Here is a 27,318-nt window from a genome sequence, read left to right as displayed (position 1 = left end):
GTTGTGAAGATGTGTGAGTCCCACCCGATCCCGCACAACTTGACAGGTGCAGCAAGGGCATGATGTCCGCATAATTTTGGGGCAAGCAAATTTGAAAATTGGCTCCCCAGGTAACGCTGGGTCTATTAGCATCCACTGGGGGAGGCGGTCAAGTGTAAATATCCTGTGAATAGTGTCGTTAAGGCTTAGAGTAGGAATGTAAAGTATAAGTGTTGTGTTTTTGTGGAACCTTTTGTTTCCCCTCCCCAGATCACTGGAAGAGTGCTGGGCAAGAGCGATGATCCGGAGGATAGAATGCAACTTCGCTCAGTGCTCTCATGTGATAACATAAAAATAAAATAAAAAAAACGAATGATTGTTTAGGCGAGGATAAGGCCATAAGGGGGTAGTACATTAAGCAGGATAGGTAAGTTAGCCGCGACTCGCTGACCATTGCCCCTCCTACTTTATTTCGTTAGGTTAATTAGGTGTGAGTCAGTAAGTGTTAAGGCTGGTACGGTAGCGCCTGTGATATACCTTGCAGGAGCTGCGGTACCAGAGGAGGGGGCAGTGTTACGTTTGAGGGGGGGGTATGCATTCAAAGGGTAATTAGGATGTTTAATTAGGTATGCCATGCTGTTCGAGTTTACCAGGATCTCGATGTAATAAGTTGCAATTCAGTGGTGATAAGTTGTCTAGTAAATGTTCATTTCTTCAAGGGGGGAAATGATAATTGTCACGTAATTAGATAGGGACACGGGATAGGGTAAGTGTGTCTGCGTAAACCCCTTTTTGGTATTCTCTGGAAACTGGCCGTGACGTCACAGGACAGTGCAGCGGATGGCTCCGCCCCGTGATCACGATTGGCGGAAGGCGATGGCGGTGGGCCAATAAACGGCTCGATTGGAAGTGACGAGGACCAAGGATAAAAAGGTTCTGTTCGGGGTCGAAAAGGAAGAGGAAGAAGATTACAACCAAAAGATCGTTTTTTTTTTTGGTGGGGAGGCTGTTGCGCGGAGAGCGTCCTTGTTGTTGTGCTGAGTCGATCGTGTTCTTCATCGTGTCTTACAGCCTTGCTGAGCCTCATGCCTCACCTTGGTTGGCTCTGGGGTTCTGCTGGCTCGCACTACGGGGTCGAACGGCGGGCGGACCTGCCTCCTTCTCCTGCTCGCAACTTGGCGCCAGAACTGGTTCCCTGGCGGCTGTGAGCGGACTTGGGCCAAGACCAGGAGGTCGACAGCACCACGGTTTCTCCTGCCCCCCTGACGAGAGCAAGGCCAGCTCGTCCGACGCCGATCCAGGGACAGTTGCGTCCACACCACGGTCCAGCCTGACCACCAGAAATAGCTACGTTTTGTGTGTGTGTGTGTGTGTGTGTGTGTGTGTGTGTGTGTGTGTGTGTGTGTGTGTGTGTGTGTGTGTGTGTGTGTGTGTGTGTGTGTGTGTGCTTGGCGCCTTAGAAGGTTTGAGATCTCTATATTCATTGGAATTGTCTGTGTTTTTCCCCACGCCCGATCCCACACCATCCCATCGAATCGCCCCGGATCCCTCTTCTTGCCGAGTCTTATTTCTGGTAATAATAAAAACAAATAAACATCATCAACTCAGTGAAAAGCGACTCGTGCCACCTTCCTCGTCCCGTTTGCGGTCGAGCGATTAGAACCGCCATCTTTGGATTATAAATAAATAAACTGCCTCCATCGTTTCCGCTCATTCAACGTTGGCGGGACTGTTCAAGTCCCGTGGACGTCACAATATATATATATATATATATATATATATATATATATATATATATATATATATATATATATATATCCACAAGCCGGTAGGCGGACATGGATAGTCGACGACCCAATAGAACCTGACGTGATGGGCCCGTTCAATGGGGAATGACCTGAGGATTAAGCACAAGAAAATTCATGATTTTAGCTTCAAGGGAAAATGCTGCAGATTGTTTTTTCGTTAAAATACCCCCACATTAAGAGGTTTTTCGGCCGTAGCTCGGCACCGGTTCTTTCTCACATTACGGCCGGCCGTTGCTATGGAGGGGTCCATAGCAACGGTTCTTTCTCACACATAACCAGGACAAACCATGAACCTGCCATACCAGTTTCATGTATATCTGACTTATAGTCTCTGAGAAATAACAAACTTCGTTTTTTTATTGTTTTCGACCACGGTTCATTCAACATCTATCTTCTCCGACAGTTTTTATAGGATCCGGCTGGAAACTTTTGACAATATGGCTGAATGTACTGCCCACAGTCGCTCGTGGGCCAATTTTTGATTTTCGAAAAAATAAATTTTTTACGATTTTTCTAAAATTTCAAAGTCTCGTTGCTAGGCAACGGTGGGGTCCATTGCAACGGTTCTCTTTTGCACACAACTCGGTCATGGTATGAACCTACCAACCAAGTTTCATCGAAATCGCCATTGTATTAACTGAAATCACCATTTTAAATACTGATAATAAGGGGAGAATAAATCTCAAAATTTTTTTTTTTTTCGACTCGATCGACTACCCAATAAATATATGAGATAACCTATTTTATCTATTGGATGGATAACCTATTTTCATGCTGCCGACTCTTCTTACTTCCTCTTCTTCCACTTCTCAGGATGGTGGCATCACTTTTTTTTCTTCCATCGACCAGCTTACAGTGAGATGGGGCAAATTTATATCGCTCGTTTCCCCTCCCCCCCCCCCCCCCGAAACGTATCAGTGGCACGTTGTGCAATCAAGTACAAAGGTACCGAGATTGTAGCCTCAACTTCCCTTCCTTCTTCTTTCAATACTCCCTCTTCATCGAGTTGTGTGTGTGTGTGTGTGTGTGTGTGTGTGTGTGTGTGTGTGTGTGTGTGTGTGTGTGTGTGTGTGTGTGTGTGTGTGTGTGTGTGTGTGTGTCTGTGTGTGTGTCTGTGTGTCCTGGCGCCTGTCTGCTTAAGTAAGGCTGTGGAAGATCGTTGTTGTTATCATTATTATTATTTTCAGGTTGTCTGCTCTGTGTCTGCTTTTGCAAGTTGCTTGTTTATTTGCTGCACCACACCTCTCTCCCCCCTATCTCTGCACAAAATACCCCAATAAATCTTGATCGTACCACATCCCATTCCTCGCCCATTGTTAATAAATTATTATTGGAAATAATCCCAGCTCGTTTTTGTCTTTTCTTCCATTGATCCAGCATGGTCCGAATCCTAGAATAGCTGGGACTTTATTCCCAACGATCACTTCCTTTTAGCCGGTACGTCCTTGGCAGTGTCGCTCGGCTGCATCCGATCCCGTGACGTGATCCGAGAGAGTGATCCGGTTCGGACAAGGCGTAGCGAGGGCGTGTTCCCCAGTAATTAAATCACGTGATTAATTAGGTAACCCGATTAACTCATAGACGGGAGGACCACAGGTAATGCGGTTGAGTTATTGGCGTCCACGGTCGGTGAAGCGACCCGCCGCGTCACGGAATTATCCGTGTGCGACGGTCGACAATTCCCGGGAGTCTGGTGGGAGCCCAGATAGCTTCCCCCACCTCGTGGTCTTCTCACACGACCCCCGGCCCGCAACAATATCTATAAGAAATTAAATATATCTCACCTGTCAGGCCAGGTCAGGTATGGGAGCATGCACTGGAGGAGCACATTGCCGCGACCACTTTCCTCCGGTACTCCAGGGGTCTCCGTCTGGCCATCCCCCAGACAGATGCCTGGCCCATCCCCATCTCCTTGAGATGCTGAACAACCTGCTGCAACCACGAGACACGTGGTGGGCCCATTGGCCTCCTCCCTTCACAAGGATCGCTCGCTGAGAGAATCTGGTGAGCAGGATCAGCATCTGTGAAAACGAGCCACATGTTCAGACAGCCGCAGCTGATGCTCACCGACTATGCAGGTAACAAATCTCATTGGTACCAAAAAAGAGACATGGTACCAAAGGAATTAAGTCTCCGTCTCAGATCTCTGGTCAGAGTTCAAGTCTCACATTCATAGATCAAAACTGGAAGCACCAAGGACCTGAAGACTCGGACCTTTGTCCTCCTGCAGAGGTCCCGGCAGCGCTACACCCCGTGACACAATAAATCCATGACTCCCCAGGCCCGACCCAGACGTCTGTTGACCTCTGGCTCACAGCCAGCAGAGACATGAATATCACTGCCAAGGTAAGTGAATCTCTCCATGACCTCAACATCCTCGCCACAAACAGGCACAGACAAGATAGCAGCATTCCAGATGTCATTGAAAGGCTGGATCTTAGTCTGGACCCAGGAAACCCGTCATCTCAGTGGCTCCAACTCCACGTTCAGCACCTCGAGGGCCTCCAAAAGGATATCTAGAATCCCCACAAAGATGACTGCATCATCTGCGAAATCAAAGTCAGAGATCTTGACATTCCCACATGATGCACCGCGGTGTGATCTCTCCAAAATCTTCCCCAGAATCCAGTCCATACAAGCGCTGAAAAGTGTGGGGCCAGTACACACCCCTGACAAACTCCAGTAACAACTCGAGATAAGTCAGAGATGGTACTACCACATCTCACAGCAGTCTCAGTACCAGAGTAGAGTTCAGACATCAGAATGATCAGGCTTGGTGGCACCCCACGAAAATCAAGAATCCTCCAGAGGGCATTCCGATTCACTGAATCAAACGCTTCACAGAGATCAACATAGGCTGCAAGCAGCCCCTGCCGAAGCTCTCGTCTGCGTTCAGTGACAACCCGAACAGTAAGGATACTGTCAATCGTTAACCTCTTTGGTGTAAAGCCTGACTGCTCTGGATGCTGGTGCTCAAGCAGATGGTGGCGAACCCTGTCAAGAATTATCCGAGCAAAGACCTTGCCCGGCACTGAGAGCAGCGTCACCTCTCGGTACCCATGAAACAGGTTCGTACAGGTTTACGTGGTACCTGAAGCAAGTCACAGATCTCATCGAGCCTGACAGCTAACAGACCTTCAATGGGCCTATCTCACCTGTGATTGTCTATTTATGTGACAGTGACCAGAAACCATTTGAAAATAAAAATTTTAATGGTTGCCAAGGTTACCAGCTCCACCCACTTAAAAAAAAAGTATCACCTGTAATAATTTTCGCTTTCTGTTCGTGACTCAGCCTTCCATTTTCGGTTTTTAAAATTAATTTTAAAATTTAACATTTATTTAAATTCAATATTAATATTAATATTTTAATATTAAAATTAATTTTTTTCTTCACAGATTTGCAGTGCCAATTTCAAACCAAATAATTCGCAATGAGTGAAAAGAGGCGGGAGTATCTTGGCGAACATATTCTGTTTGTATTTGTGTCCCTCCAAAAGGGTGACACACAGGTCCCCAGTGGGTAATATGCCACAAGACTCTGAACAATGATGTCGTGCGGCCCACACGCTCGGAACGCCACTTGCAGACAACACATCCTGCTCTAGGTGCCAAACCCAAGGCATTCTCTGAAACAAAAAGGCAGTCCTTGAAGCAAGCCAAGATGGACAGCAGTGGAGCATTTTGGCAACAGACCTCAAAGGTTGTTGAGGCTTCCTGTGAGATCGTCATGTTGATTACAAAGGGCCAAAAATATCCATAACATCGGAGAGACTCTCATAAAACCAAGTGGTCTCTGTGTGGAGCAGAGCTCGTTCTGGGGAAGGATAGTGCAAACAAGCTTTCTCAAATCTCTCTATCAAACGATACCGTCAAAGGAATGATCGATGAAATGTCTCAAGACATCAAGGATCAAGTTCTCCACCAACTCAGAGCTTCTCCTCCATTGGAAGAATCACTAGTGATCTATATATTAATACTGAAGGACCAATTTTGTGCTCCTCGTAGAGGTCGTGTCACGTTTTTCTCGGTACTGTGACCTGAACTGAAAGAGACTTCGTTCCTGTAAGAGTGCATCGCACATAGTGGCAAGAGTCAACTTTCAACTCTGACGCAGAATAAACACTTTTCGTTGAGACGGGGGCGAGGAGTGGAGGCGGGGGTGGGAGATGAAGAGACGGGGGCAGGGAGTGAAGAGGCGGGGGGCAAGGTAAGCAAAGTTTTGGGCGGGGGTAAGCAAATTGAAAGCAGGAGATGGGGGGAAATGGGGCGGGGGATGAGTGGGCGGGGGCTGGGGTGAATTTGGCGTGGTTGAGTGTGAGGGGGTGGACAGGGGGTGGGCGGCGGGGGCAAGTGGGGCGGGGAATCAAGAGACGGGGGGCAGGGCCGGGGTAATTAAACTTTTGGGCGGGCGTAAGCAAATTGAAGGCAGGGTGTGGGAGGCAGGGGGGAATGGGGCAGCGGCGGGGGCAAGCACGCCCTGTCCAGTCCATGTCCCTCGAGTGTGGGTGAGCTGGTGAGGGTGGTTGAATGAACGGAATCCGTCTGTGATGGGGTTTTGCCTAGTATTAAATATATAATTCTCGTGTCCGGATTCGGATCTTCAGCAAAATCGAATCAATTTGTCCTTGTTACACACCTAACCTGTCCACCAAATCAATCCGCAACTTCTTAAGATATCCTGTTCACAGACAGACAGACATGGATGGAAACATAACGTCCGTCCAACCTGGGGGGTGGAGGTAACAACCATGTGTGAAGAGGCGGGATGAGCAGGGATTCCCCCGACAAGGTGATGACGTCATACCGCCGGTGATATCCCATCCCCAGCTCCCCCCCCTCCCTACTCACCGAGTGGACGTTTCCACTCCTGACGGTGGAGCAATTGTCCTGCGGTCAGCAACGTGTCCATGTTGATCGCTGGTTATTCAAATGGAGGATCCCGGGTCTCAGGGGTACCTCAAGTTCCCTTCCCCTCCATCACAGCTGCCTCCAAGGTCCGATTCCCTTTGGTCGGCGATGCACCCGCTCCCTGAGCCTCGACCTGCATAACAGAGAAATCCGTGCTCGCTCACCACTCCCCTCGTCGAGGGCCGAATGGGGCCTAAACCCCCTTATTATGTCTCGGACAAACGAACCACCCAACATCGCGTTCCGCCGTCCCCACGCCCGTCCGTCGAGGACTCCGCACGATCAGTGTCCACACACAAAATGGTGGAAGATGGGAGCGCGAGGGAGGAGCATGTGGCGCCAAAACAGCGGGCGAGTCACAAAACCCGGACCGGACGTTTTGATTCGGAACGACCTTTGCATTCGCAGCGACTTTGACCCCATACCTTGTACACACGATGTGACGTGAGATTTATATTAAATAAACCGGATGATTGATTGATATCTTCTTGTATTCCCTCACGGTGTAGTCATCTCACGACCCCAACGTCGGGATTGTGGAAACTCCCGCGATGAGGCCGAGTCTTTGGGTCTCTCACTCTTTCACCACAGGCAGGTCGGTGGTCTTTCTGTCTTGGACCGTCTCCTCTGGGACCTTGTCCGGAGACCATTCGCCTGTCAACATGTTGAACAATCCTTGGTGAGAAGAGTAAGCACAAAGACACGTGGCGATCGTTCAATGTTCACGTGGAATGATGAGAACAATGGGAGTGTGAACAAACAATAGAACATGGATGTGTGAGAACATGGCACAACAATACAAGGGTTTACTGAAAGACCCGTGTTCGATTCCCAGCCTGGTCATGTGATTTTCCCAACATATACATTTAATATTAGAACAATGAAAATATTCCTTTGTTTTTGTCAAAAAGTATTTTTCCTTCCAAAGAATCATTTTTCAACGATTTTCATTAATCATACAATATTATAATTGTTGTTAAGATTATTTTACCGGATCATGTGGCGGATGAAAGATTCACCACAGAAAGTTGTAAAAGTTCACAATCTTGATTCCCGGCTTCCCGGGTTCGATTCCCGGCCAGGGATTTATTTATTTTCAAAGTCCCATTATTTTTTATTTTATAATTCCTCATCAAGGTTTTTGTATGTTATATCATCCTTACATATGATTGATGAGTCGTGTTGTCACTTTTCCTTGCTTGTGTTGATCGTTGATAAAGATTGTGAACGATCTGATTGATTTGCTGTGATGTCACAATGGACAATTGTATTTAATTTCTTGGAGCCCTCAATGACCCTCGGTGACCCACGGAGAAGCAGGACCTGGAAATGGCCGAATGTTTCAAGATTTTTCCATCAGAATTAAATAATACTGAACACCACTGGTAATTTATAAATCCATGGGGTAAACTTGGATAAATCACTAATTATGGACAATTTACAAGTGTTCGTGCATGTAACGTCTGATGAGATTTCTTTCACAACATAGTTTGGAATGTTTTATTCATTTGCAATTTCTTTCAACACTGTCTCATCTTCATTCATTCCTTCATTCACGTTGTTCTGGAGAGAATGTCGGTTCTGCTGAAACAGTTTCTTGGCTGCGGTTACGACCCTGGACGGGTCGCCACTCCGACACAGCTGTCTTTTCCAATAAAAGGCAATGTGTGTGTGGTTGATTGGTATCTACACATGTGGGTTTCAGTATGTGGAATGGAGTCCGCCCAGGGTTGGCTCAAAGTATCCACCTCCATTCCGGTAAAGGGTCTCGATTCGTGGACCAAGCTGTGTGAAGTTTTCTGTTCTCGAACTTTTGTGCCGATGACTCTCCTCAGGATAATCACTGAGTCCCGGACAGCTTCCAACTGCAGTTCGTTTGTAATAATATTCCCAGGGATGGTTTTGAGCTGACCTGTAAAGTAGTTCCGGGGAGCTTACAGGACGGCACGTTGTCCGTCCGTCCATAAATATTCATACGATTTCAATGAAATTTGACCACAACCTTCACCACCAGTGATGACATTTAAAAAAGGAGTCTGAAGGGGTCTACAGATTGCCCATACGATTCATACGATTTCAATGAAATTTCAGTGATTCTTCACCATTGAGAGACGGGGCCCAAAAACGATATTGAGCATGATGTGTCAAAAAAGTTGTGGACGAGTTATGACAAAACTTGGTGGATGAGTTGGTACTGTAAGGTTACAAGAACAATCCAATTCGATTTCGGTTCAGGTCCGGATTCAGACCGACCTTTCAGTAGATACAAAACGTGAATTGTTCAGCCTGGTGGAGCTATGCGCTCTACCGAGTGCCGTTCTCGTTGTAGCTGCATCCTTTGTGGTGCAGTAATCATGAAACTACCAGATGATGTTTGCCAAACGGCAGCAAAGTGCAAAACATCTCTCGGTTGGTTTAGATTTCACGAGTTGGAATATTAATAGAGGGAGCAAGAGTTTTTGGCTCTTTGGTTTATACGATTCTCAATGTTAATAGTGAAGATATCTCTTGCACATCACAAATAAACTAATGATGTTTGTTACCCTGTTAAAATACTCGGATACCTGACGACAGTCGGTGATCACGATAGCTTTTAGGAATTTAAATGTATATATAAACTTGAGCCTGCTGCCTGCCACTCTGCCTGTCTGAATGATGAGGGATGCCACGACAGAGAGGGGAGTCGTCAGGGAAAAGTGAAGATCGCATGCTCACCTCGACAGGGATAGGGGATGAGAGAATCAAGTTGAGAGCCATACGCTGACTCTGAAAGTGGAGGAAGTCAGGAAGCCATGAGAGGAGGTAGCCTTGGATGCAAAAGGCAAAGAATTTGGAGGGCGATGCTCGAGATAGGTCCAAAGAGAGAGAGAGGGAGAGACAGAAAGAGAGAGACAGAGACGGAGAGACAAAGACGGAGAGAGAGAGAGAGAGAGAGAGAGAGAGAGAGAGAGAGAGAGAGAGAGAGAGAGAGAGAGAGAGAGAGAGAGAGAGAGAGAGAGAGAGAGAGAGAGAGAGAGAGAGAGAGAGAGAGAGAGAGAGAGAGAGAGAGAGAGAGAGAGAGAGAGAGAGAGAGAGAGAGAGAGAGAGAGAGAGAGAGAGAGAGAGAGAGAGAGAGAGAGAGAGAGAGAGAGAGACAGAGAGAGAGGTCATATTGCTTATCTGAGATTGAGGGCCTCCATAAATTAGAGCAAAGGAAGGCCTTGATGTCTGCAATGATGGATTCCACGACTTTGCTTGTACTTGGAGGCAAGGTTATTTACAAGAGGGGTCATTTCAAACAAAATTATCCAGTTGCCGAGTACTCCAGCACGAAGTTCAAATGGCCAGCTCTGATGCAATCTGCAGGAAATGGGAAGCAATCTTACCTGCAGCTACTGTAGCAGGACTTGTCTTTGGCTGCTCTGGGGCCTGCATGTGGGTGAGGATGGAAAAGATGTCGTGGGGATGAGAGAGAGAGCAATATAAATAATTTTACCCTTGAAACAGATTAGTTTTTGAGTACGTATGCCAATGGGAGCTCCTTTTGCAGTGAACCATTCATGATAAACATGAAAAGATGTGAAATTTCTCAATCAAACGACATTGTTGCCCTGCCATTACACCCCCGTATTCCCCATCAAGATCAAAACACTATTGTTACGATTTTGGAAGACTTACCCCAAGGGGAGAGCATACATGGACACATTGGTGACCAAAGGATTGGCAGGATGAACTGAACCCCTGCACTGTTTAGCATTCTATGATGTTTGAATGAGAGAATATGAATTATGCAAATGAAGTACAGAATGTGTTTGGGATGGAATTCAAAATCGCAACTACTGATCTTTGGAATGGTGAGGAGGAGATTGGGTTCGAGGTGAGATTTGCAAAACAATGCAATTTGATGTACCAATCCATGAATACAACGCCACATGTTACATTAATGGTTGTAGGACACAAAGCGAAGGAGCTTGGAACAATAACCACGTAAATAAAGGGTTTGTCAACACAGTATTTACATCAGGTACGAGGCAGAAATTTGTATCGCATAAAAGAGAACGAAGGGTGCGAAGGGATGGTACCACATAGTCCTGACTGAAGGGTCGACCTTGGTCAGTGGTGTACCTAAGGTATAGCAGGTGTGGCACATGCCCTGGGCGCCACTTGAAGGAGGGGCGCCACTGAGCAGGACTTGGTCTCTGTCAAGAATGGAATATTTAAGTTGATGGACAGCAGCTATATGAAGAAATTTTGGATTGCAGAATGTCGCTATCAAGTCGGGACAGCATGAAAATATCAAGACCTGAAGAGCTTCTCGAATTTATTGTTCAGTATGAAGATGATAGCGTTTAACCTGATCTTCGCATTGCTATTCAGATAATGCTGCACATCGCAGTTTCCATCGCCAGCTGTGAGATCATTCAGCAAGTTAAAACTAATACTTTCGTATTTGAGAGCCTCCTTGGGTCAAGGCAGACTGTGATCTTGCTCTGCTGAGTGTAGACACTGACTTTGAACACATCATAGACCAGTTTGCATCAGTGAAAGCAAGGAATGTGGAGTTGTGGTTTTCATGTTGTGCCAGAATTTGTTAATTGAAAGATTAACGAGCTTGAGTTGTATTTTTGTACTGATGTTTTCGTGAAGTTATTTAAAAGATGGGTGTCAGTTGTTTGGAAAGTAGCGCAATTTCAAATTGCCAGAGGCATTACTGGTACGGTATGTGGATGATTTGCTGATTTGGTTGACATCAGGGGATAATTGCAGGAGAAACATCTTCACCCTTTTGGGGATACTGGCTGCCAGAGGCGATGAGGTGCCAAAGGCCAAATTACAGCTGTGCAAGACCCAAGTAACATATTGAGGACATGTGTTGAGTGGAACCTCGAGAAGATTGTTCGGTGATGGCTTGTGGACTATTGTGAATGTTCCGAGGCCCAGAACAAAGAGTAAAATGAGGTGTTTTGGGGGGATAGCTGGATAGTGTAGAGTGTAGACCATAGGTACCTGATCTGTGTCAGACTGGTGACCTGTCCAGGATTGTGTCCAATAGCCAGGGAGACTGCTTGGGCAGCACCAAACGCTTTGCAGAGTGTGGTCCAAATGGATGGATGGATGGTGCCTGATTATGCAATATTGGTTGAATCACTGTAAGAGCAAAGAATGTGGTAATCAAAAGATGTCCAACACTGAACATAACTGTCAGCGTATGTAGTGTGCGCTGAACATAACAGCTTGGAAAATGGTACGTGTGCTAATTGCGGTATGCAATCCAGCCGAGGGTGAAAGCTTGATATGGATTCCTGATATGTGTACACTGTACAGGATGACACAATGTAGGGGATCTTTGGAAATAAGGGGATATATAACATCGCAAAGTGTGCTCCTCGAGAATGGTAAATTGATAGTGGAACTTTTAGCCATAGTGAAATGTTGAGCACATCTGAAGCAAGAGATATGGTCTCAAGTGAGGGTAGAATGGTTGTCCAAAAGGTGCTTGCTCGCTTGGCTCACAAAAGTGGCCACACGAGCAAAAGGGGGATGGAGATATAGATGGAGAAGGAGGTGCTTTATCAATGCTTTAAGCAATGTGGATTATCAAATGTTGGTGGTGTGTGCTGCCTTTTTGGCTGTTTGTTGCTTCATTGGTTGGGGCATGACTGTGCCGCTGATGCGGTGCCCCTATTACCAGTGTACTGATGTTCATTTTTGCCAGTCTTGGAAGAGTGACAGGTTGAGTCGGCCCTCTGGGGTTGGTTCAGTGGTCAATGGGATTTGAGCTCAGGACTCAAGGATCCCAAGCCACCTCTCCAAGTGCTGGGCCAACACGAGATTATAATATTGGTAAAACGTTTATAAAATATATGGACCGATTTACTCTTGTGCTGCTCTAACAAATGTTGTGAAAGAGTTTGACAGCAGATCAGACTAGCTACCGAGACAAAGCTGCAGAGGAACACCACGGCATCCAGCCCGGCGACTGGGTGAACATCAAGGTGTTCAAACGGTGGAACGCCCTGAAGAAACGTTGGACCAGATGTGATGGTAATGTTATGGACTCTTCTAGGTATTACTGATGACCCACGTAGCTGTCAAGTGAGAAGGTAAGCCAATCATGGACTCACGCATCTCACGACAAAAGAGGATACAGGAAGTGGTAAAGAGAAAGAAAGGAAATCTGCAAGTGGAAAGAATGTTACTGGAGGTTCATGACAGATGTAGCATGGCTTTTGATTGGCATGTGCATAATCGTGATTAAATGGACAAGAACTGAGAGTAAGGGCATTATGGGAATGTCATAGAGAGCAGAATGTTTGGTCGGTCGACAGTAGGGGAAACAAGGAATGGGTTGTGACAGGGTACGCAGGGCAGAAGAAGGTAAACATTAGGACCAATTCCATGAGAAAGGCGTGTATGGGATAAACACTTACTGTATATGACCCTTATGTATAATTATGCACCTCATGTGACATAGGATGAAGGGGACATAGGCACTGTCCACCTGAAACGAGGTATATTGTTACATGAAGGGATAACTGGGACAAGGATAGATATAAGGATACAAATGAATAATCTTGTGGAACCCCAGGCATCATTAAATGGTATATTTCTGTGACCTTGCGGGACACATAAGGAAGGAGGCTGCAAAATATCATGATTGCAATCGAGGATAGAACATCGGAGCATGGTCGCAGGATTGTTTGGAGGTTGGGCAGGAGCCATTCTCAGATTCTGGCTGACAGGATTGGCTGTGATGATTGGAATATTCATTACGTTGTCTATAATCAAAGCAGCCATTGTGGCTGGCTTGCGAAAGTGTGTTAAAGGATGGACAACGAAGCCCAGCGCACAACCAGTGCAGACAGAGATGGTTCTGGTGAACTCTGTTGTGCTTCCGCCGCCACCACCTTTGCCTATAATTACAGCTATACCTCCCATTCCACCGTTGTGCACTCCACCCCTACCCATAGAACCTAATGAAATGTACTTTGAACTTGATGTGGCTGTTGACCCACGGCTCCAACTCACATTGGATGAATGTCTCGAATTGCTTGTGCCAATGGAGGGGATGGGAAGAAATACTATGTAAACATTGTCTTGTTGGAAAATGTTGAGATTTGTACCTTCTTCATGTTTTTACTCTGGCTTGTAGTAAATCAAATATTTTTGCTTATTGTTCATAAAGAACACTATATAACCAAATATAATCAAAAATATATTCTTTCTTGTTGTTCATAAAGAACACTGTAGACAGAGATGTGGTTAGCCATGAGCAACTTTGTGTGAGCAACTTTAGGGAGTGACTTTACTTCCTCTTATCTATGCTTAAATTCACAAATGCTAAAAAATTTACTCACTTCCTGCAAATTTGCTGAAACTTCGGGGTGATGGTGGGCCAGCTGGGTGATAGGCAGTAGCCTCTTGACAGGTTAGGAGGTGCAGAGGGAGCTTCCGACTGTCTTGAAGCCCCTTGGAGCTGTTGAAGAGTGAGTTCCTCCTGGAAAGAAGCTGCTGTCTGCTGTCCTACCGATCCACGGATGCTCCATCTCTTAAAGTTTTATATACAGTGCAACTGTTTGTTTCTTTTACATGATGTTTCAAAGTAACAGGAGGAGGGAATGTGGAGGCACTGCAAGTGTCCCAAATAAGTGACCATTGTTTTTGTGAACATCTTTGCACTTTGGGAAGAGGGAAAGGATAAATCTTGTTGTTTATCTCTGCACTGTCAAAGAGATTGCTTTGCCAGCCAAAAAGACTGCTTGTGAAAGAACCCAGCTGGGCTTGTTGACAGCTTGGGAAATAACACAGCTGGGCTTCTCAGTACGACTGGGGTACAATAACACGTAGGAGGTGACCTTGCTGTTGCAAGATAATGAAAGGAAAAGAGCTGATCTTGTACTTTCTGTACTTTCTTATCAACAACAGAAGCATGAAGGGAGTTAATAACGAACACAAGATAAATCAGGTTGATAGGCGGTCATGCAAGGGTCAAAGTAATATTGTATATTAGGCAGAGCTAAAACTGAGCTTGCCAGAGTTGGTCTAAGTGCACTACTGTGTGTTCCAAGCCACTCTCTATATGCGCGTATGTTTTGATGTTGATAAAACTCTTCCCTACCTAAGATCGGTGTGGACAGAACTTGATCTCAATCAGTGTGGACATCACTCGATCTCGACACAGGTACTTGGTCATTTCCCTGATAACACGGAATTCACATCGAAGTCGCTGGGTCCTCATGCCTCTGTTGAATCTTCGTGTGTATTTTTTGATGACGACAAAAAATTGATGAAGAAACAAACGCATTGTTACAAACAGAACACTTGTAGGGTTTTTCCCTGTAATGTACTCGTTCATGTTGATGTAAAGTTGATGAATCAGTAAATGCCTTGGGGCAAACAGAACATATGATGGGGTTTATCCCCGGAATGTACTCGTTCATGTCGATGGAAAGATGATGAAGCAGCAAATGCCTTGTTACAAACAGAACACTTGTAGGGTTTATCCCCGGAATGTACTCGTTCATGTTGATGTAAAGTTGATGAATCAGCAAATGCCTTGGGGCAAATAGAACATCTGTAGGGTTTATCCCCGGAATGTGTTTTTTGATGATAATTAAAACCTGATTTTGAAAAAAAGGCATTCGAGCACACAGAACACTTGTAGGGTTTATCCCCGGAATGTGTTTTTTGATGATAATTAAAACCTGATTTTGAAAAAAAGGCATTCGAGCACACAGAACACTTGTCGGGTTTATCCCCGGAATGTACTCGTTCATGTTGATGTAAAGTTGATAATTGAGTAAATGCCTTGTTACAAACAGAACACTTGTAGGGTTTATCACCGGAATGTACTCGTTCATGTTGATGTACAGTTGATAATTGAGTAAATGCCTTGTTACAAACAGAGCATTTGTAGGGTTTATCCCCGGAATGTACTCGTTCATGTTTTTGTAAAGATGATGATTGAGTAAATGCCTTGTTACAAACAGAACACGTGTAGGGTTTCTCCCCGGAATGTACTCGTTCATGTTGAAGTAAAGTTGATGAAGCAGCAAATGCCTTGTTACAAACAGAACACTTGTAGGGTTTATCCCCGGAATGTACTCGTTCATGTTGATGTAAAGTTGATGAAGCAGCAAATGCCTTGGGGCAAACAGAACACTTGTGGGGTCTATCCCCGGAATGTACTCGATCATGTTGATGAAAAGTTGAAGAAGCAGCAAATGCCTTGTGACAAAATGAACACTTGTAGGGTTTATCCCCGGAATGTACTCGTTCATGTCGATGTAAAGTTGATGAAGCAGCAAATGTCTTGGGGCAAACAGAACACTTGAAGGGTTTAAACCCAGAATGTATTCGTTCATGTCGATGAAAAGATGATGAATCAGCAAACGTCTTCGTCCACATGGAATATTTGAAGGGTTTCTCCCCAGAATGTAATCTTGCATGATGATGTAAATTTGATGAAGTAATAAAACTCTTGTTACACACGGAACGCTTGAAGGGTTTCTCGTTTCCTTGGATCTGCTTGATCGCCTTTAAACAACTTTTGAGGTTGTTCGAAGAGACGCTGCTCGATATGTGATTGTCCAAGCAACAAGGCATTTGCTGATTGAAATGATATTCTGTGTCGAACTGCGCAGAGTTCGTAGAAGAAATGATTTTCATTTCTTTATCTGCAAAGACATTGAAACACAAAACTACCTAGAAAATGCATCATTGCAACACCTTCCCACCCCGCCCACAGCCTGGAGGTAGACCCTGATCTTTATGTATAGTTACGGCTGTGGAAATTCGCAATACACCAAAAAGGTTCCTTAGATTAGCTATGCCGGTAAGTGAGTGTTCAGATAGGTCCCCACCGTTGTTTAAAGGGGTTTCTTCGTGTTCACCGGGCTGCAACTCATATGCCACAGGGGCAGTGTACTAGGAACGGGCGACCCTCGGAAAGGAGCCCGGGGCGCCAACACGCCACGTGGGCATCGAGGGGGAGTCGCCAGGGAGGACACTCCCCGTTTTTAGGGAGCTGGTAGGCTCGGAGGCAGTGTAGTTCCCGGGGTTGCCATCGTTGGGGAATCGGCAGAGGGTAGTTCCTACCAAGGGAGCCACGCGTCCCAGCCATGAAACCGTGTGAGGGCACGGGAGGAAAATTGGAGGCCAAGGCCCAAAATTGTGAGGACACCAACACAGGCGACGGGAATCCTGTTTGTTAGAACCAAGAGTTTAAGCGAGAGGCACTTGTTGAAAGCCCCGGGGTCGTTTAAAGGTTAATGGATAGGGTAGATTAGGAAGTGAACCCCTGCGCACCATCCATCCTTTCGCTCTCGTTGTGGGCCGCTGCACCCACTTTGGGTAAAGATCACTGAACTCCGATGAGGCCATCCTGAGGCTTGAGTTGGGCCTCGACACAGGACGCTCGCTCTCCCTTATTCCCCTCCAGGAAGGGAACGTTGGGGTTGGGAGTCGGCAAAGAGACAGGATAGGTTAGCCAAACAAGAACGATAAAGGGGGTTAGGGGACGAGTTATAGCAGACGGGAAGTAAAAAGAAAAAGAAAAAGAAAAAAAATAAGTTGGGGCTAAATTGATTTTTGACAAATTAAGGGGGTGGGTATGAAAGGAGACAGGCAAAGGCGATAGCTTGGGAGGGAGACCGTAGGGTAGGTCCGAGTCCGCCTTCCGAGTGGACAGCACCACCGCACTCCCTCCACCAACCTCCTCATTACAAGGCCTGTGCCGGCCACTTCATCGGCTGGCTGTGTTTTGCTGCAAGGCCTGTGCCGGCCACTTCATCGGCTGGCTGTGTTTTGCTTCAAGGCCTGTGCAGGCCACTTCATCGGCTGGCTGTGTTTTGCTTCAAGGCCTGTGCCGGTCGGATCGTCTGCCGGCTGTTTACTGCAAGGCCTGTGCCGGTCGGATCGTCTGCCGGCTGTTTACTTCAAGGCCTGCACCGGTCACTTAATCTGCCGGGTGTTTGCTACAACGGCCTTGTCATGCCACGCCTCGCCTAACTGCCTTTGCCTTGGCCCCATGCCTGCTGCCCTCGTTCATTTTGCCCCGTTCTGTTTTGCATTCCCCCCCCCCCAGCCTGTTCATTACCACGTGCGCCGGACCGTCGCGCAGGCTGCAAGGATTGCCCTGTTGGCAGCTGCAACACGGGACTGCACTGGCAGCCCGTGCAAGGTTTGTCAGTTCACTGCACTCATTTAAGAAGGGGAGGCCTTGGACTGCGTTTAAGCAGCCTGGCCCCTTGCTTCTGACGGTTGTTTCTTCCCGCAGAGTCCATCGATCCTGGGCCATGTTTAGTGTAAATTTATAAGTTGTTAAGTTGTAATTGTACATGAGTGCGCCCCCGGCATGTTTGTCTTAGTGCCGGCAATTTATTTAAGTCGTCTGTATGAGTGGGTTTGTTTCATTAGTTACTCAGCCTGAAGGTTATTTATTTTGGGGACACAAATACAATGAATGTCGCACTCAGGAATCCGAAGGTAAAACGTACTAGGGGAGAACTACACATGATGGCACACGAAAATTCGACGACTCAGGACGAGTCTGTAAAAAAGGGAGGGGGTAGTGTTACGGCTGTGGAAATTCGCAATACACCATAAAGGTTCCTGAGATTAGCGATGCCGGTAAGTGAGTGCTCAGATAGCTCCCCACCGTTGTTTAAAGGGATCTCTTCGTGTTCACCAAGCTGCGACTCTGTGAGATAACCGTTTTTCTTTTTACATTGTTATTTTGAACAAACCTCCACGCAAACAACAAGCCGCGTTGAAAACCGTCGAACGCAAAAGGAAACCAGAGGAGTTCCGATGGGTGAGCGGATTTTTCCCGCCTGTTTCTCCGAGGAGTGTGACGGAGCCAGGGTGGGGCGGCTCGCCCCCGATTGGTGGACGCGCGGGGTGACGCTGTCGGGAATGAGGAACGCCCCTTTTTGGGAAGCTTCCAGAAGGGAGACGGAGCCGAAAACGGGGCGGAGCCCCGCGCGATATAAGGCGGACCACGCGCGGGGCTCACTCTCTCTCTGTCTGGGTCGTCGACGTCTCTCTCTCTCTCTCTGTCTGGGTCGTCGACGTCTCTCTCGCTGTCGGGGTCATGTTGGATTCTACTCGCTCTCTTGGTGGACGTCATTCTCTCGCTTCATCTTCGAGCTCTCTCTGGGTGGTCGAGGTCGGGCTCTCTCGTCTTGGCGTTGGGCGACCTGTCGGTGAAGGCGCGGGCCGGTGGCGAGTCCAGGCGATGCCTCAGAGACGCAGACGGGAGGCGCAGCCCTGCCGGCTGTGTGGTGCGAATCTGCGCGTGTGGCGAGGGACGCCGGAGAGAACTCACCGACCACATCATCGCAAAGGCCCGAGAGCAGGTGCAGCTACGCTAGCTGCCGCGGGAACAAGGCATCGCGACCTGCCCACCGTCACACCTCGAGGGGGCAGGTAACCAGCACGGTCTCGCGAGCCTTTTCGGTCATCCACGGCCCACGACCATAAAGGTTTACGAACCCCGTCTACCTCCCTGCCTATGGGGAGGGTTTCCCTGTTGTTTTGTGTGAATGATGTGGTGCCGTGTCACTGTTCAGTAAAACTGTTCAGTGCATGTACATTCTCATTGTCGTTGGTTGTATTGCTTTTTATTTGCCTTGCTTGTAAATACGAACATCGATTCCTTGCTTGTGTTGTGTGTGCAATATGTGCTTTATAATAAATGTCCTTGTGTGAAATGTATCTTGTTCGTTGCGTCTTCTTTCCCCATTGAAAATGCCATCTTGCATCGTGGAATAATTAGGTGGGTTTTAAACACCCGATAAATAATTAACCTGAACCGTCGAGGTTGGCGATAACACCGCTCGGTTCTCCCTGTAGCACGGAACGAACCACTTAAGCGGTTTGGGTGCTCAGCCGACCTGCAGCATGGTGCATCCCCTCGGTAGGTTACCCGTGCGGGTATTTAGGTATATCGACATTCGGCGATTCACCCTATTTCGCGCGGGTAGAATGTGGACTGGGTTGTGGTGAGGTTAAACCCCACCCGTGACTGGCTCTTGGCGGTAGTTCCAGGAGGGTCACGACTGAATTGTCCGTCCGGTGGGCGATGCGGCTGCCATGAGAGATACGCGGCCGATCGCACGCCAGGCGGGCCAGAATTCGTAACAATATTTTAACGTCGTGAAGAAACTTTGGTGAATGTTGTGGTCAAGTTTCTTTGAAATTGTGTCGTTTCAAAGAAGAAAGCAAATACATATCTTGGGGGGGTGTCGGTGCAAATTTCTCCAAAATTAGCATCATGGGTTTGAGGGTGATTAAAATATATATATATATATATATATATATATATATATATATATATATATATATATATATATATATATGTATATATAGTGTTGTGGTTACCAAATTCGCAAACCACCATTCAGGTCCCTTAGGTGAGGTATCTCGGTAAGTACATGTGTAGTTAGGCCCAAACCCGTTGTCTAGTGGGAATACATGTCATTTATGCGTGCTGCGACTCTTCAGGATAGCCGTTTTTCTTTTGCTATCTTTATTTTGGACCAACCGCCATTGTTACCACCACCAACCACCGCTTCACCACAACCGCCACGACCTTCACGTCACACCTCGCAACCGTCGCATCGTCACCGTTCTTGCGCCGCCTGTGGGTACCGGTGTTGGACTCGTGCAGGGCGCGCGCCGAACAGCGTGTACAAAATCACGGATTTTGTGCTTCAAAAACGGATCAAAAACGACACACGCCCACTTTTTGCCGTCCAATCGGTGAGCGAGGGGCGAATTGGCCCCGCCCCCAGGGCGTTGGAGGGCGATCGATATATGCAAATTTATGGATCAAAAAGCATTCACGCCCACTTTTTCTCGGGCCAATGGGGAGCGAGGTGAAAGGTCGAAGGGAGGGGGTCAAAGAGGAGAGGGCGAAGCCACGGGGCTGATAAAAAGCGACCGTGTTCGTCAGTCCAGAGAGTCGGAGAGTAGCAGAGTAGGAGAGTCGGAAACAGAGAGTCAAGACTTCGCGGGCGGTGGAGTTGGCAAGAAGGAGCTGGTCGTCGTGTGCGTTGGAGTCGGAACGGAGGGGACGGAGCTGTGGAAAGGCGGCGACACCAGACGAGGGGGTGCTCGCGTCGGGAGCTGCACCCCAGGGAGGCCGACAGCGCGACCTGGCCGAGGTGGAGACGCTCGTCGCGGGATAATAAAAATCCTCTATACCCCGAGCATCAGCAACCCCCTCCTGTTTCCCCCCGCGCTGAGATAGTGCGACCAAGGGGGCCCCTTTCCCACCCCCTACCAGACACTGTCCGCGGGGCCCGCGGAGTTGAGGCGCCATCGCCGCTCCTCGTCTCATCACCAGACGGGTAGGCCGACCCGGTCTCGGCCTCAGGCCAGCCTCATCCTTGAGGGTATTTCTTTTCCTTGGTTTTGGGTATGTGTTGTCGGCGCCGTCTGTGAAGTAGAATTGTATAAGTGTTGCCGTGTGCTCGGTAGTCGGTATTAGCTCTGCATTGTGTTTTCGCTTTTATATTTGCTTTTTGTGTAATATTGTGTTTTTCTTTTCTGTGTGCATTTGGTGGAATTGTATATGTGTGCTTCCCGTGTGCCGCGAATAAATGTGCTTTATTATTGAACTGTTCTCCCGCTTCGCTTCGTCTTTTCCTCTATTGAATCCCCATCTTGCTTCACGTAAAGGGTTGGTAGTGGGCTGAATACGCCCGATAATTAATCGAACCGTCGAGGTCGACGATAACACCGCTCGGTTATTCTGATAGTACGGAACGGGTCGCTTAAGTGGCCCGTGTCCGAAGTCGACCTGCGGCGAGGTGCGATCGCCCGGTCTACCCTCCGCGTGGGTACTTAGGTAGGTCGAATTCGGCGAGCAACCCTATCCCACGCGGGCGCTGATTGGCTCGATCGCGGTGAGACCGAAAGGTCCACCCGTGACTGGTTCCTGGCGTTAGTCCGAGAGGGTCACGACTGGATTGTCCGTCCGGTGGGCGACGTGCCGCGATTCGAGTTACGTGGCCGTCAGCACGCCGGCGGGCGCGAATCCGCAACAATATATATATAATCTTGCCAATTAAACTTGATTTAAATTAACTTGAAAATTAAATGTTTTTGGGAAAAGCACAATGTATTGTTATCACACTTTCATGGGAAATGTACTCAAATACAACATGCTTATTACATCTATGTGCTTGAACATGTATGTATTTTCATAATACATATTCGCATTTTAAATGACCTTATATCCCTTGACTGGATCGGAAGGTGACCAGTCTGAGAAGTAAAAATACCCCTTGTTCCGCAAAACAGATTGGCCTTCCAAATCATCTTTAATCCTCATTCAGGATAATACAATCACCTCGTATTTTATTTGTATTATTGACGGATTCTTATAAATAAATATTTATATACTGGTGCCTGAAAGTCTGTCTGGAAACAAGAGTTGAGCTGAAATGGAATGTGTGTGAAAATAATGACCAAAACTCCCATCAAGCTTCAGGTCATAAATATTCCTCATCCCTGCAAAATTAAGCTGGCCTCCAGACGGCTATTGCCACAAAGCTGTGTGATTATTTCCCCTGAACCCCAAAAACATCATCTGTGGCGTCAGCATGTCTGGAGGATGAACAGACATTGTCTCACTGAATATTATATTCGAATTCAAAGCTTCCATATATGTACAGCAGAATCAGAGGACGGCTATGTGACTTATTGAAGCGCCTCTGAATTCTCCATATCGATATGTTCGTGAGTGCATGTGCATGTGTTTTATTTTTATAAATGACTCAAATATACAGAAGGAATTGAGAATTCATCGACATGGGCAACCCACCCATAGACCCCTCAGACCTGGTTACTGTTTTCACCCCTGTCTGTTTGTTTGTTTGTTTGTTTGTGAACAGTATTACGGAAAAACTCCTGGACGGATTTCGACGAAACTTGGTGGGGGGATTAGGTGTGGTCCAAGGATCGTGACATTAGATTTTGGACATGGTCCAAAGTCCATTTTGGCCACTATGGCGGAATTTTTTTTTTTTGCATTTCTACATGTTTTAGAAATGAGTTTTTGCATTTCTCCATGTTTTAAGTGATTTCCCACCAAAAAAAATAAATTTGTTAGAGAAAAAAAAAATGTTGCAACTTTTTTCAAAAAAATTTCGATTTTATTTGAATATTTGAAAAAAAAATTTTTTTGCATTTCTACATGTTTGAAGTGATTTCCAATCCCCCAAAAAAATTGTTAGAGAAAAAAAAATTTTTGCACCTTTTTTTTTCAAAAAAATTTCGATTTTTTTTTTGGGGCATTTCTACATGCGCGTCGATCTCGTTTAGTTTATTCAATCGTGGTTCAGTAGAGTCTGATCCGATATGACCTACAATGAATAGGATATCAGGTTCACTTTCGTGACCCAGCAGTAAGAGCCAAGCCAAACTCCTGGAATTTTCCCCCGCGCGCCGGGAGGGAGGGGCAAAAACACCCGGAGGGAATAAAAAGGGCAGCGTATTGGCGGCGGAGGTTTTGCACTCTACCGAGTGCTCCCCCTCGAGTTTAAATACTGTTTACAGCCTTTGTTTCCTCATGGGTGATGAAGGTTGTGGTCAAGTTTGATCAGAACTGTGTGTGTCATTTCTGAGGAGAAAAGAAATACCTACATTGGGGAGCAACCCGACCCCCATAAGGCCCGTTTTTTTTAAACCTGGAACAAACTTTGGTGCATACCGGGTGATGAAGGTTGTGGTCAACTATCATCAAAATCGTGTGTGCAATTTCAGAGAAGAAATTGCAAAAAAGTTGGGGTGTACAAATTGCACAAACAACCCCTATAACAGAAATCAACCTTCCCCTATCCTGTGGGAGTATCGGGGGAGGCTGAACAAGAGAGGGTAATCAGATATTGCAGTCCCTCGCCAGGACTTCTTTTGCATGGTATTTTGTGTGGTTTTGTGTCATTAATACAATTCAATTTGTAAAAATATTCATAATTAAGACGTTCCAACCTGTAATTGGTACATAATTAAGAGTCCAACATTCCATCAGCAAGGATTCCATGGACAAACGTTCCAAAACTTCATCATCAATCAATGGACCAACTCACATTTCAATAATATGTAATTAACAGACGAACTCAGAGCTCAAAGCCGTCAGGTCACAAACAAAAAATTTCGCTGTTACATATATTTATATATATATATATATATATATATATATATATATATATATATATATATATATATATAAAATATATATATATATATATATATATATATATATATATATAAATATATATATATATATATATATATATATATATATATATATATATATATATATATATATATATATATATATATTGTTACGGTTGTGGAAATTCACAGAACACCATTCAGGTTCCCCAGAGGTCAGTTATTTCGGTAAGTGTGTGTTCCAGGTTAGAATTCCCCACCGATGTATGAAGGGAATTATTCGTGTGCCGGGCTGTGCATCTTCGAGTTAGCCGTTTTTCTGTTCTATCGTTTCTTTCAAACAAACAGCATCCCTTCAATGACACCACTACAACCACGCTACCTCCGGTAGAAAGGCGGAGGTGGTGGGAGTTTGGTTGTTGGTGGGCATCGCCCGAGAATGGCGGTGAAGCGATGTTTGCTGGATGGAGTTGTGGAGGTAAAGAGGTGAAGGTGGTGGTGTTTGAGTTGTTGGGGTGCGTTGTTTGGTCCAAAATAACGATATAGAAAAGAAAAACGGCTATCTCAAAGGATCGCAGCGCGGTGAACACGGAAATTCCCTCTAAATAACGGTGGGGAAATCTAACTACACAATTACTTAACGTCATAACTGATCTAAGGACCCTTTATGGTGTATTGCGAATTTCCACAGCTGTAACAATATCATGTATCCTCATCAGATATAGCTGTGATAAAAATTTGGCGATGATGCAGCCATTCGTTCAGGAGAAATAGCCATTTTCTAGGTTTTCAGTTTTGGCCCCCTGGTGGCCTAGCCGAGAATCAAATTGCGCTCATTATCGAAAGGAACCTTCCTCGACCCAGCCCCAACACACACTGCAAAATTGGATTTAATCGGACAAGGCGTTCTCGAAATTGACGAAAACCAAAAGTTGACAGACGCCCGGACAACGCCCGTGACGACAATACCCCTTAGCGGCTTTGCCCAATTTGGGCTGAAAAGCGGGAGTATCTTGACGAACATATTCGATTTGTATTTGTGTCCCTCCAAAAGGGTGACACACAGGTCCCCCAGTGCCACAAGCCTCTGAGCAAAGATGTCGTGCGGCACACACGCTTGGAACACCACTTGAAGACAACACATCCTGCTCTCGGTGCCAAACCCAAGGCATTCTTTGAAACAAAAAGGAAGTCCTTGAAGCAAGCCAAGATGGACAGCAGTGGAGTATTTCAGCAACAGACTTCAAAGGTTGTTGAGGCTTCCTGTGAGATCGCCATGTTAATTACAAAGAGCAAAAAGATCCATAACATCGGAGAGACTCATAAAACCAAGTGTATTGTGTGCAGCAGAGCTCGTTCTGGGGAAGGATAGTGCAAACAAGCTTTCTCAAATCTCTCTATCAATCGATACCGTCAAGGGAAGGATCGATGAAATGTCGCAAGACATCAAAGATCAAGTTCTCCACCAAGTAAGAGCTTCTCCTCTATTTGAAGAATCACTTATGATATTAAATAATTCTCGTGTCCGGATTCGGATCTTCAGCAAAATCGAATCAATTTGTCCTTGTCACACACTTAACCTGTCCACCAAATCAATCCGCAACTTCTTTGCATATCCTGTTCACAGACAGACAGACATGGATGGAAACATAACGTCCGTCCAACCTGGGTGGTGGAGATAACAACGATGTGTGAAGTGGCGGGAAGAGCAGGGATTCCCCCGACGTGGTGATGACGTCATACCGCTGGTGACAACCCGTCCCCATCTCCCCCTCCCTCCCTACTCACCGGGTGGACGTTTCCACTCCTGACGGTGGAGCAATTCTGCTGCGCTCAGCAACGTGTCCATGTTGATCGCTGGTTATTCAAATGGAGGATCCCGGGTCTCAGGGGTACCTCGAGTACCCTTCCCCTCCATCACAGCTGCGTCCAAGGTCCGATCCCCTTTGATCGGCGATGCACCCGCTGCCTGAGCCTCGACCTCCATAACAGAGAAATCCGTGCTCGCTCACCACTCCCTCCTCGAGTGCCGAATGGGGCCTAAACCCCCTTATTATGTCTCGGACAAACGAACCACCCAACATCGCGTTCCGCCGTCCCCACGCCCGTCCGTTGAGGACTCCGCACGATCATTGTCCACACACAGGAAGGCGACGCACGAACCTTCACCGGAACATCGTCCACAAAATGGTGGAAGATGGGAGCGCGGGGGCGAATCACGTGGCGCCAAAACAGCGGGCGAGTCACAAAACACGGACTGGATATTTGGATTCGGAGCGACTTCTACCACAAACCTTGGACACACGATGTGACGTGGGATTTACATTAAATAAACGGGATTATTGATTGATATCTTCTTGTATTCTCTCACGGTGTAGTCATCTCTCGATCCCACCCTTGGGATTGTGTAAACTCCCACGATGAGGCCGAGTCTTTGGGTCTCTCACTTTCACCACAGGCAGGTCGGTGGTCTTTCTGTCTTGGACCGTCTCCTCTGGGGCCTTGCCGCCCCCCCCCCACACCCAGCTCTTCCCCCATACAAAACCATGATTTTGTCTACCCCCGCTAATCCACCTCCTTCAAATTCCCTGCTTTCCTTCCTGAAAGTTCCCTGTCATTAAAGGTCCTGAATGTCCCTGCAATGTCCATCTTATGTTCACCATGTTCCCCGCCCCATCCCTCTCCCTTCCACAGATCTCATGTCTCTGTTCCCCACTGTTTTATCCTTCCCTCTTGTTTCCTGCTCCGCTTGTTGTATGTTCTGTGTGTGAGCTCTCATGAGAGCCTCGACATTCAAAACCCCAAAAATAATAATTATAATTGATGTGAAACTTCAGCAGATTGATGAAACTGAGTGTTGGTGAGTTGGGGTGCAAAAAGACCCCAGTTGGTAAGATTCGGTTGTAAATTTGTTGGTACATGAGGGCAAAGTTAAGGTAAGAAACTGAATTCTCATCTGAAACATGGAAAAGGGTAGTTGGACCTGCCTGACGGTTGCCTCGGAGACCGGAGACGGTTGCCCCAGCGACGGCTGCCTCGTAGTCGGTTGCTTGACTGTGGCCGCGGAGACAGTTGTCGCGGAGATGATTGCCTCGGAGATGGGAGACGGTTGCGAGAGGCTGCCTGATGGCAGCCACAATCATTGATGGTTTATTTAGGACCATTACAGCACTTTATGTTCAGCAATAAAACATAAGCAGCAAACATAAAAACATAAAATTACCCCCGTGTGGGGGTGACGGTCATCTCTATAATACCACAAGTCTCGATGTTCAGTTATAACCGAAGACTACTTTGCAGCTCGAACTGCGCAGTTTGGTTCAAGATGACTCGGCATTTTAGCGCGCACGAAATTATATTGTTTTGTTTGAGGGGGGGGGTATGCATTCAAAGGGTAATTAGGATGTTTAATTAGGTATGCCATGCTGTTCGAGTTTACCAGGATGTCGATGTAATAA

At 46.6% G+C, this 27,318-nt stretch overlaps 1 protein-coding gene across 1 annotated transcript in view; it reads right to left on the bottom strand.

Annotated features, from left to right (window-relative positions):
- LOC147008347 (uncharacterized) overlaps positions 1-26,164 on the bottom strand; it is a 66,106-nt gene extending 39,942 nt beyond the window's left edge. The window contains 3 exon segments of the mRNA XM_085864700.1: positions 14,929-15,078; positions 15,080-16,353; positions 25,649-26,164. Of these exon segments, the coding sequence (XP_085720826.1) occupies positions 14,929-15,078; positions 15,080-16,353; positions 25,649-25,709 (1,485 nt within the window). The 5' untranslated portion in view covers positions 25,710-26,164.
- Positions 26,165-27,318: the final 1,154 nt, after the last annotated feature.

Source organism: Eptatretus burgeri, chromosome 19 (assembly GCF_056783735.1).
Source record: "Eptatretus burgeri isolate ZD-2024b chromosome 19, Ebu_testis_v1, whole genome shotgun sequence".
Classification (NCBI taxonomy): Eukaryota; Metazoa; Chordata; class Myxini; order Myxiniformes; family Myxinidae; genus Eptatretus; species Eptatretus burgeri.
Note: the sequence above shows the minus strand (reverse complement) of the source record. Positions and strands in the feature narration are given on the sequence as shown.